The 11,842-nt window shown below is 35.0% G+C and overlaps 2 protein-coding genes across 4 annotated transcripts; one reads left to right on the top strand and one right to left on the bottom strand.

Annotated features, from left to right (window-relative positions):
* The first annotated feature begins 4,341 nt into the window (after positions 1-4,341).
* On the top strand, positions 4,342-9,221 carry LOC109238444 (putative rRNA methylase YtqB). 3 transcript variants are annotated; one of them, XM_019404916.1, is made up of 7 exons: positions 4,342-4,634; positions 4,716-4,782; positions 5,888-6,080; positions 6,985-7,058; positions 7,225-7,380; positions 7,583-7,711; positions 8,816-9,221. In XM_019404916.1, the coding sequence occupies exons 1-6, from the start codon at positions 4,412-4,414 to the stop codon at positions 7,704-7,706; spliced, it is 837 nt and encodes a 278-aa protein (XP_019260461.1). In that variant the 5' UTR covers positions 4,342-4,411; the 3' UTR covers positions 7,707-7,711; positions 8,816-9,221. The 3 variants fall into 3 exon arrangements, with proteins under 3 accessions (XP_019260461.1, XP_019260460.1, XP_019260462.1); XM_019404915.1 differs by having other exon boundaries at positions 8,806-9,221; XM_019404917.1 differs by having other exon boundaries at positions 4,716-4,786; positions 8,806-9,221.
* On the bottom strand, positions 8,176-10,897 carry LOC109238443 (transcription repressor MYB6-like). Its single transcript, XM_019404914.1, has 3 exons — positions 10,727-10,897; positions 9,965-10,094; positions 8,176-9,263 (listed from the first exon to the last, which is right to left on the bottom strand). Exons 1-3 carry the CDS (start codon positions 10,863-10,865, stop codon positions 8,627-8,629), a joined length of 906 nt encoding a protein of 301 aa, XP_019260459.1. The 5' UTR covers positions 10,866-10,897; the 3' UTR covers positions 8,176-8,626.
* Between the last annotated feature and the right edge of the window lie 945 nt (positions 10,898-11,842).

The raw sequence follows: 11,842 nt of genomic DNA, 5'->3' as shown, positions 1-11,842 counted from the left end.
CCTCGCTTCACTGCTCGTGACTTTTCTCTTCAGCTCTTTTTTCACCAATTTTTCTCCCATTTGATCATTTTTCGCGCAAGTTTGTTCCTACACATAAGAAACATGTAATGAGCATATTTTCACTTCAAAAGCGGTGTGAACTCCCGCAACTCACACAAAAAATAACACACAAACACAGTCTGCAATTTTCACCCTTTATCATATATCTAGTAACTAGTAATTTTAAATCTCCTATATTCAATTTCTTCACCTACTCAAAACATCCAACATTGGAAAATAATCGACTCCTAGAAGTGCTATTTCTACCAAATAGCTTTGAAGTTAGTATTTAACTTAGTGAAGATGAAAATTACTCATTTCTGATAAATGTTTGTTTTGATTGTTACTTAAATTTTATTGTATCGCATCGTTAAATCCGCCGTTACGTAACGATTAAAAGTGTCACTTTATGAAATGACCGATTTGGTATGGTCGTATCGTTACTTTATTTTTTTCTCATTTGCCCTTCCTTATTATTAAATAATCCTATATTTTATCATTTATCCTACCTTTTTATTTAATAATTCTACCTCATTTCTTACTTTTTTAAATAATATTGCAAGTTGATTCTTCATATTGTTAGTGCATGGCATCATGAAACGACCACAAATAATACAATTTAGATAAACATTGAATACATCAAAACGATAGAGTACAATACAATCCAATACTATACAATACATTATGATACAATACTATACAATACATTATGATACAATACTATACAATACATTAGTTTCTTTATGTTGTTGTGCAGAAACTTTTCTACTTGCAAATTTGGTTGGTCACAAGTATAATGGAATAATTTGTTTTATGCTGTGAGAAACTGCTCTTCTTTATCTTACCACCACCCTTTGGTTGTTTTCCTTTAACATACTATCAAAGTAAAAAAAAAACAATAAAGTAAAAGTAAGGAATGCAGTAAGAAGCAATTAGGTTAAAGTACTATTATTATAGAATTAGATTACCTTTTGACATCCCCTTAAATTGTGCCTAGGTTGTCCACATGTGGAACAAGTCATCACCCTTCTTTTTCTAGATTGAGACTACTCCCCTTACCTATTAGTTGCCTAATTCTTTTCTCTAGTTCTCTTCACTTTAGGCCCACTACAAAAAAAATCTGGAATTAGCTACGAACGTCATCGCTAATCTGTCGCTAAAATGCTCGTAACTAGCAGAATTTCTTGATAATCCGTTGCTAATCCGTCTAAATGAGATTAGCGACGGAATTTTTTTGTTTAGCTACAGAATTTGTCCGTCGCTAAAACCTGATTTTTTAGTAGTGGCCTACCAACCATATTCACCATTACTAGTGGCTCCATTGCATGAGCTGGATCTATATTCCACAACTTCTCTCCTCTAATTAGTTGTAACTTATGTGAATAAGTTAATAGAAAAGCCTCCTTAGTGTACCATCAATGAATCCCACTCAAATGATCTAATTTCTTATATAGCAGTGCCCTGTTAGCATGAGGACATGGGATTCCATTGAGGTCCAATGTCCTGCAAGTGCACCTTTTCAACTCCGGGATCACTTTGTTCTTTTCAGGTCCTTCATCACCTCATAACCAAATTCTCCATTGAAGTTTATAGTACATTTTTGTGCAATCTTTAAGAACTGGTTATACAACTTCATTCTTTGAGGACTAAACTCTCCTGCCCATGTCATCAAATCATTTTCATGTTCTCTCAACATATTCATCACTTTAACTCTTATGTCTTCAAGCATTATATAATAGGCTTGTGCCTAGCATCTAGTATCCAAGAATTGAAGGACTCTGTTAAGTTATTGTCAACTTGTTGGTTCTTGCATACTGTTTCAAAGTATGCTCTACACCATGACTTTGGAGGATACCTCAACAAGTCTTTAACGACTTCTTTATTCAACTACCCCAAGTTCTTTAATTGGTCCTTAAAATCTTCATTATAACTGCTCCACGAACACCACCAAAAGTACTTCTTCAACTCCCAGCACCCCATCTTTTGCACCAGTTAGCCTCTATGTGCCCCATACAGTATCTGTAGTGTGCATCAGGAAAAACATCTTGCATTGAACCAAGCCCTACATATTAGTTGATAAAAATAACATTTAAGATAGATTTAAAACTGAAAGTAATAATTAACAACAAAAATTATAATTCTGGGAAAAGAAAAATGCAGTATCTTCTGCATGTCTGACATAAATGTGAATCCTTCTCCCAACTCGAGGTCTAATGAATGCTTCAGCAAGGTCAAGAACCAATCCAAGTAACTTTTGTTTCTTTTTCCATAATAGCCCAAGCTATAGGATAAAAATGCTTCATTGAGTCAAGAGCAACAACAAATACGAGTTGGACTTTTACTTTTCCTTTCAACAATAATTTTATAATTCTGTAAAAAAATACAATACCTTTTTGTAGTGCAAGTGTCTCTAAGTCTTCAAAATCATAATCTGATTGGCAACTATGATCTTTACTTTTATTTGAACGACAATCAGTGGCAGCCTGATTAACTACTGTGGATGATTCAGTGTGGTCAACAATATTAGGAACATTAACGCCCATTTCACCATCCTCAATAACAAACAGATTAATGATGTTGAATTGGTCAGAAACAAAACATTGTAAAGTCCTAATACCCACATCCCTATCCACTTTATAATATTTACCATAAGGACAACATACTATTAGTTTTTGAACACCAACATATCCTAACTTGGAAGTATACTCATCTACTATATATATGAAAGACAGAAGGTCAGAATCATACTGTTTCCTTTCAGTTGTGTACCAATTTTCTTGAATATATCACTTCTGGTATCCTAATCCAATCACCTCTGTAATGGAATAAAAGGTCCACATTAACCATCTCTATAATTTGCAGAACAAATAATAGAAAATGATAAGAAACAAAAAACAAAGAAAGTACAGAAACATAACTAAATAACATCATGGTTGACAATAAGGGGGGACGACATAATTAAATAACAAATTAAATAGAAAAAGAAAATCACACAACACTCGTTCCAACTAGAAACCAATAGAAAATGATAAGGGCAGACACATGATTTAGAGAAAATAAAATAGAAATGAATAAAAATATTTGTGAAGTCCCACATATTGAAGGAGAAAGTTGTCTGAGCCTCAATAAAAAAGAATATGAGGGACTATCTTAATAAATTAAGAAATCAGTAATATCCCACCTTCTTAAAGACACATGCATGCCAAATTGGGGATCATATGCCCTCGTTTCTGCTACAAACAACAATAATAACTAGTAAATACCCCTTTTCCTAAAAGATATACAACAAACAACAACTGGACATCATAAACTAAGAGACTTCAGCTTTAGAACTCGTGAAACCCTAAACCTAAACCAGAAACAACATTCGGGGGACACTTTTAAACTACTAACTAAAGTAGAGGGGTATATGAGTACCTTTTCCCTAAAATAATTGAATTTTAAGATAATGCAATTTTAATCATTAAAACTTAACATCTTTCTCATCTATCTATGTGATCTCTCCCAAGGTAAAATTCCGATAAATGAATATTTTTTTTAGTGAAAATGATATTTAAAAATTATACTTGTGTATGGACATGAATACAATTTGGAGTTATTTTTAAATTTTTGTGAGTAATTTTAAGTGAAAATTTTGAAAAACAGTATTTTGGAGTTTTTTAAATTTTTAAAAAATTTTGAAATTCAACTTCAAGTGAATTTGAAATTTCATGGACAAACATTGATTCCGAAAAAAGTAATTTTTTTTAAAAGTGAAGAATTTCTTATGGCCAAACGGGCCCTAAATTTTTCAAAGATAATTTCTTCGAAACAACATCTTACACCTTATTCCCTCTTCCCTGACTTAAATTCTACCTATATATATGGTAATTCTTTTATTTATTTTTATTATTGTTTTCTCTTTATACAGATTCTTCTTTTTATATGCTTTTCTTGAGCCGAGGGTCTATCAGAAACAATCTTCTACCTTCACAAGGTAGGGGTAAGGTTTTTATATACACTACCCTCCCTAAACACCATCTATATGATCATACTGGATTTTTTATTGTTATTGTTATGGTATATCTAGTAATTTTATTACATCTCCTATATTTGATTTCTTTACCTACTCAAAACATCCAACATTCGGAAAATAATCCACTCCTACAAGTGTTAATTCCATCAAATTGAACTTTGAAATAGTATTTAACCTTAGTGAAGATGAAAATTTCATTTGTAATAAATTTAGAGGACTAAAAGTGCTTACAATATATTTAAAGGATGTTTTTAAACCTACTCAAAACATAATGGACAATTGTTGTCATAAATGTTCAATGCCAAACGCTTGAGTTTATCCTTAACGTGACCGGCAACTGCTGTCGATTCGCTGCAAATGAATCTCTTCTACTCATATTCTTCGCTCTTAGGTCGGAGAATGGTGAAATGCGAATGGAACCTAAAACACTATATTTGTCCCTCATTATCGCCATTGAAGACAAATTCAAGAAATATAACAATATCAGCGATATCGTCGGAGCCCAATGGAGCTTCCATTTCAGTTACTGGAGCTGACGGTTCTTCGTCGAGCTCTGTTTGCCGCGACTCCTCCATTTCAGGTTTTATTTTTCTTTTTCTTTTTCTTTTCACTTTTGCAGAAATCAAGGAATTTATTTGTGACTTGTGGTTGATTTTCTCAGGGTCTATGGAGCAAGTAATGGTGGAATATGTATTTGGGAGAAAAAAAGCTACTGAAGTTGCTCACTAGTAGGTACTCCAATAACTTTTTGATTCAGCTATTTTAGAGCCTACTTTTGTGTTTCAACATTAATTGGGTACATTTCCCTCCTTTCAATGTGCAAAAGAGTTCCTTTTTCTAAGTGGAAGCAGCTGTTTTTACACTTGTTTGGATAGTTGTTATTTGTTGTATTGTATCGTATTATTATTTTAAATACAATGTTTGTTTTGATTTTTACTTAAATTTTATTGTAACATATCGTTGAATCCGCCGTTACGTAACGATGAAAAGTGTCACTTTGTGAAAAACCTATTAGGTATGGTCGCGTCGTTACCTTACCCTTCTTTTATATTAAATAATCCTATATTTTATCCTTTATCCTACCTCTTTATTTAATAATTCTACCTCATTCCTTACTTTTTTAAATAATATTGCAAGTTTATTCTTCGTATTGTTGGTGTATGGCATCATGAAACGACCGCAAATAATACAATCTAGACAAACATTGAATACATCAAAACGATACAGTACAATACAATCCAATGCTATACAATACATTATGATACAATACTATACAATACATTAGTTTCTTTATGTTGTTGTGCAGAAAGTTTTCTACTTGCAAATTTGGTTGGTCACAAGTATAATGGAATAATTTGTTTTATGCTGTGAGAAGCTGCTCAGCGGGATTAACCCTTTGTCATTTGTATAGATTCGAATGAAGTGCCGTCAATAATAAAGTTTGATAAATTGCTTGTAATTGGTTTTTTGATGAGTGTTCCTCTTATATTTTTCAGCTATCAACTTGAATTCTGAACTCTTAAGTTCTGTTTCGGAAGTTCCTTATTCTGTATATTAAACTTTTGACTACCTTAATGTCTCCGTAAGATACATACGGCCGATCTCAACTTTCTGGAGATTGATGCTTAGTTGTTGTTGTTGTTGTTGTTGTAATGTCTCAGCAATTGCTTTGTCTTTGCACTTTTAGAAGTTAAAGAAGTTAAGGTCTGCATTGCCTTGTTTTGAGTTTAATAGCTGTATGACTATAGTAGACCACAAATGGTGGCTTACCTCTTTCTATAATTCGTAATGTCAAGGGTATTATATTATTTATCAGCATATAACCCCTGGCAGTGTTTGGAAGCAAGTTGTGCAAAAAGGGGATGCAGTTGTTGATGCCACCTGTGGAAATGGGTATGATACTTTGGCACTATTGAGAATGGTTGCTGATAATGCAGGGAGAGGTCGAGTTTATGGCATGGATGTCCAGAAAATTGCTCTAGAAAGCACTTCATCACTACTGGACCAGTTTGCTAGTCCAGATGAGGTCGCGTTTATTGCTTCTGCTTATTTTGTATCTCCGGCCCTAATTAATGTTGACATTTTACCGAATGATCCAATAAGTAGATCATCCTGACTATGTAGAAGGAAGCTAGAGAGAATGGTGGTTTGGATACATATTACCATAAAGCTGAAACTCCATTTGGTTTAAAGCTATCTATACCTTATGATCTAAGCACATAATTAGCCAAAGAGTTGCTTGCTTTATATTGTATAATCTTACTTTAAGATATAATGCCAGCCTAAAAGAGTGAAGTAGTCTGTCTAAGGCTCTCAGCCCTCACTTCCACTTTTCCCACCTTCAAAAGGCCAGTTGTGGTGTCTTGCCTGGTAACTTACATCCATCTCCAGAATTACTAGAACCAGCCAAAATCACTAATGAAGTAATGTTAGTCTTCTATACTATGCTTAACCTAGGCAGGGACCACTCCCTCTGCCACCCAAACTCAAGGCTTCCCGTAGCCTTTTTTCAGTATAAATACAACTGATATAAGATGTAGTATAATTTTTCTCATAAGTGTGCTTATGAACAGCGAAGCTCATATAAGACTTCTATTGGAGAAGTTTGCAACCTCAATCTCATTAGTGCTTACACATGGGTGAATGGATTTAACCCTATTAACCAATGTCTTGTGGGGTAGATAAATATTACAATTTCATTCTAGTTCATGAAAATGTGATGAAATGGATTTAGCATCCAGGAGAAGCCAAATGGCAGCTCCTGTTTTCTTTTCTTGACATTTAACTGTTTCTACCTACAAATTGTTTCCACATGATCACGCCTCTGACTTTTCTGTAATCATGCTCCTCTCTTCCGATAATGATAGTTTTTCTTCCACGTCATAAGTTATACATACATTTGAAGCACATCTGTTGTCCTTGTCACGCAGAAAGAACTTGTTGAGCTATTTGTTATGTGTCATAGTCAAATGGAGGACATCGTGCCGAATGATGTGGCTGTAAGGTAATCGTGCTTCTCAACTAAAGGATGTTAATGGCTTACACTCTTAATGTATACACCGTCTAGTTTCTGTGAAGTGATCTTAGTGACATGGCTGCACCTATTCTGTCGTGATCCAAGCATCCCAATAATCACCTCCAGTTCTTTTTTGGCCCAATGCTTGTGTCAGGTTAGTTGCTTTCAACTTGGGTTACCTCCCTGGCGGCGACAAAAAGCTCATAACCAGATCTGAAACAACTGTGCTTGCATTAGAGGCTGCTAAGAGAATCTTAGCACCTGGCGGACTCATCAGCATTATAACTTATGTGGGCCATCCCGGTGGAAGGTTGACTCTTGAACCTTATGTTCATTTTTCAGCTGAAAGTTCCCATTTCTGTTGTTTGAGAGTCATCGTATATCCGCTTGCTGACTTATATATTCAAGCATCTTGACTATATAAGTAGTTGTATGGCTATCACTTGTTTATTACCTATTTGCAAAGGTTCTATACTATGTTAGATACATATTTATATTTGTTTGTCATGTAGGGAGGAGTTTGAGAAGATTGAGTATTTTGCTTCCGGATTACCCGTTGAGAGTTGGAAGTGTTGCAAACTACAACTGTTGAATCGCCCACTAGCTCCCATACTGATATTTTTGTTCAAAAGATAGGACAGGTATTATGTGTTACCGTAATGAGAGTTGGTATCATGTTTCTGAAGTTACATGCCTAGTAAGTTGTAAAGGTATATCAGAATGCTCTTTTCATGCATTATCGTAGTAGATAGTGCTGCCTTTGTCGTAGCGTCGTAGGAGTACTACCTATACATCAAACAGCAGCTGTATAAATACTTGTCCTCATTTTTGGCAGTAATGTCGATCTCAATTCTCATTTTAGGGAACGCAGTGAAGTCCCAAAGACCCAACCGTAGAGTTGGTGATATACTATTTTCAATTTTTTTTTTGGAAATAGATTTTTTATTTCCAATTCCCATCGTTGTATAAACTTTAGGGAATGCACGCAGAACTATTTTGGGCAGTTAAGGGAACATACACACTAGCCAATATATTACTGCTAGTTTTTGCATATATATACCTCATAGATTATCACAAGTTAAATATAGTACAAGAGGAAGAGAAATCAACTCTCAAGTCTAAGTGCTTAAATCTTAAAGTATTACACTTAGAAGACCATGAGTGGTGTGATGAGTCTAATTGAACTACTCAATCGTGTGACTCATGCACCATATGTACCACTATATGTTAAAATCCTCCCTGCACTATTTTCGAAGTTGCTACGACATCAAAGGTAAGGTGTGTTGTAGCAACTTCGGGTATAGTTCAGGAGGATTTTATTCATTATCCCCTTTAAATAACAACAAGATGACTGAACTGAGCTGCCAGTAACTAGTGTGGATTAACAAGCATCCCTTTATTTCTAGGTAAGAAGACAAGCGAGTCTTAGGTCTAGATGCAAAATATTACTACTACTATCCAGTCTTTGTATTACCTGGGCTAGCTAATTAGTATAGTAGGAGTAAATAGATACTATTGATGTGTAAATGGAGGTGAAAAAGGCCTTGCTGTAAAGACTAAACTTGCATGGTGTTATTTTGGTCTTGCGAGGTAAAACCGTCGCAACATTCATAATAATTAGCTCCAGTATATGTAGTAGTACTAGTTTGAGTTAGTCCAAGTTCAATTTCCAAGTATCTCAACCACTTTTGGCATTCATCATATTGATCTGACGAGCTTTCATTTGTATAATGAGGCGCCTGCAGCTGAGACTGATCAGAGTGATTGCTGCTGTACATGTCCAGTACTTTTGAGTAGTCTAAATCAGGACTCAAATCAGTATCCAACATGTCCCAAAAATCAATATCTGCCCCTGCTGAATCTGATGGTATTTCATTAATCACCTGATCTTGGTTGTCGCGAGCCTCTGCTGCGCGAACGTGATCAGTACTCAAGTTGCAGAGGTTTAATGATCCATAGGAAGAAGTTGGAGAACAAGAACCTGCTGCAGATGCTGTGGCTTCCTCAATTAAACTAGTAGCAACATCTATGTATTGGTCCTTATTGTTGGTTTCAAATTCTTCTTGTGTAGTAGTAGTATTGATCTTGATATCTTTGTTCAATGTCCCTACTCTTTTCTTTAAATGAGTATTCCACACATTTTTAATCTCGTTATCAGTTCTTCCAGGCAAATAAGACGCAATCTTTGACCACCTGCAGTTATTAATGCATGTGATTAGTGGTGGCAAAATGGATAAAAAAACAGTTATCCATCCATATTATCCACTAAAAAATGGGCTGGATAATGAAAACGGGAATATGGATAAGAACCATATTATCGACTTAGAAAATGGATAACCAATCGATAACTAGTGAGTTTAATTTTTACATTTGTAAAGATTCAAATTGGGGGTTCCTAAAGCTTAGGAGACTAAGAATTCTCCCAAAAGTGATCATATTCAAAAAGTTATGCACATATTGTCCGTCGATTAACCCATTTTCTATTTGTATCAAAATATGGGTCGGATAATTTATCCGTTTTTGCATTTTCCGTTTTCGACGTAGAAATGACACCAGGTAGTCACTCTAAAGGGATGTTATTTAAGAATTAGCCAGTGCGTCCTGAATTTCAGTTTTTTAATTCAATTTTTCGGGATTAAGAATATCCTGAATCGCTCTAAAGTTAAAATTTTTAGTTTAAAATTTCAAGACAAAAATAAATATTGGTAATCTCTAAATAGCATCCCAAAAATGACTATATGTGGTCTTGCCCCGTTTTGACCCGCCCATATTCTACCCGACCCGTCTGTTTGCCACCACTGTGATGAATAATTTCAGACCAAAGCAAAGACAAAATTTATTACTACTATATATATATTTGACAAGCTTGTAGAGGACTATATATTTGTATATACCTGTTCCCCAAAGAGTCATGTAGCTTTATTATGGTGTTCTCTTCTTCTGGAGTGAAATTTCCTCGCTTTACGTCAGGTCTCAAGTAGTTAATCCACCTCAAACGGCAACTCTTTCCACACCTCAGTAACCCTATATTAAAAATCATCAATATTGACATACTTAATAAAATGAGTTTAACTTCATAAAAAATATTTTTACACTATCCGATCATCAAAAATACTACGTACATGCACCCGTCCATTGTTAAAAAGTATAATAGTAATATAGTGTTACCTGCTACAACAAGTGAAAAACAGTAAATATTTACATTCTATTAGAGGATATGCTATGTAGGAGAATGACAACACAGAGAAACTCAGGAAGAATAAGATAAAGATCTAATTAGTTCTTAAACATAGTTATAGACTGAAGAATAGCTTGAAACAATGGTAAAGTTGTTTTCGTATGATTTATAGGTAACAGGTTTGAGCCATTGAATCAGCTACTAATGCTTGCATCAGAATAGACTGCCTACATCACGCGGCCTTTTCCCCGGACCCTGCGTGAACCCGGGATGCCTCCTGCGCCGGGCTGCCCTTTTAGTTGGAATATGCGTTGGGTCGTAGGAAGGGCCGGGCCACAAAGGTCTATTGTACATAGCCTTACTTGCATTTCTACAAGATCAAAGACTGTTTCCATGGCTCGAACCCGTGACCTCTAGGTCACATGGCAGCAACTTTACCAGTCACGCCAAGACTACGTGTCGGGACTACAAATCTTACCAGCTTGTTTGGGGAGGGATCGCCAGTTGCCATGGCCATTTTTTTGGATGAAAGAAATAAGCTTCAAATCTTCAGCAGGAGTCCATGGCCCTTTCTTCACCTTACTTTTATCACAACAAGGTGCTCTTCCTTTACCCATATTTAGTCTGTATAATATATAACTTGATATTCACATATATATGTTGGTTTTGTTTCTCACCTCTCCTCTCCTTTATATATATCTTTACATGTGTCTATATCTCCACATAGGGGGATAAAGGACTAGATATATATATAGTCATAAAGATGTCTTAATCTATGATAAAATTATGGAAAAAAGAGTGGGACCCTCTTAAGAAATTGGGAGAAATTCAAAAATAGCTAAATTTATAAGTGGTCATTCAAAAATAGCACAGTTTCAAAAGTAATCGAAATTTAGCCACTTTTTATGTAAAGATAAATCTGAACGAAGACACTGTTCAAAATCCGAAAAATACTCCAGCATAAGTATATTGAAACTCCAGTATATTATAATGGAGTTCCAGCATAAGTATACTGGAACTCCGGCATAATATACTGGAGTTCTAATATAATGTACCGATCCAGCATAATATGCTGGAAGTTCATACACAGGTGCTCCAATCTCCAGTGTATTATGCTGGAACTTTCCGTGTGTTGGAGTTCCAACATAATATGCTGGAAATTCATACATAGGTGCACCGATCTCCAGTATATTATGCTGGACTGGTCCTTGTTGCTGCAAAATAGTGGCTATTTTCCAATAACTTTGCAAACGCTGGCTATTTTAGAATGACCAGTCTGAAAACTGGCTAGCCCGTGCTATTTTTACTAAGAATTTTCAGTGTGATAAGTGGACCGGAATATTCACTACTTTTAATTTACTAGTATTTGCAAATTCAAAAATATCCATCCTTCTAAGTCAAACTACATAATTCCTTTTGTTTTCTAATAAATCGAATCGACTTAAACACTTGTTTTTCAACGTACATTACTGTAGTGGGATGGTTAGAATCTATCGATGCATCTTTAATCAAGAGTCTCGTGTTCGAACTCGGAAAGTAAAGAATGTCTTGGTACATAATGATTTAATCTCTTAGGAAACATATATATATATAT

Source organism: Nicotiana attenuata, unplaced genomic scaffold, assembly GCF_001879085.1.
Source record: "Nicotiana attenuata strain UT unplaced genomic scaffold, NIATTr2, whole genome shotgun sequence".
In the NCBI taxonomy this organism is placed as follows: Eukaryota; Viridiplantae; Streptophyta; class Magnoliopsida; order Solanales; family Solanaceae; genus Nicotiana; species Nicotiana attenuata.
The sequence above is the reverse complement of the archived record's forward strand: the minus strand, read 5'-3'. Positions and strand labels throughout refer to the sequence as shown.

Bases quoted from the DNA above. Each gene is read 5' to 3' on its own strand.
- LOC109238443 (XM_019404914.1), bottom strand. From the start codon at position 10,865: ATGGGTAAAGGAAGAGCACCTTGTTGTGATAAAAGTAAGGTGAAGAAA. The intron at 10,095-10,726 runs GTAAGATTTGTA...TTTTTAATATAG, and splicing joins ATCCCTCCCCAAACAAGCTG to GGTTACTGAGGTGTGGAAAG. The intron at 9,264-9,964 runs GTATATACAAAT...TAATAACTGCAG, and splicing joins CATGACTCTTTGGGGAACAG to GTGGTCAAAGATTGCGTCTT.
- LOC109238444 (XM_019404916.1), top strand. From the start codon at position 4,412: ATGAATCTCTTCTACTCATATTCTTCGCTCTTAGGTCGGAGAATGGTG. The intron at 4,783-5,887 runs GTAGGTACTCCA...AACCCCTGGCAG, and splicing joins GCTACTGAAGTTGCTCACTA to TGTTTGGAAGCAAGTTGTGC. The intron at 7,059-7,224 runs GTAATCGTGCTT...TGCTTGTGTCAG, and splicing joins CCGAATGATGTGGCTGTAAG to GTTAGTTGCTTTCAACTTGG.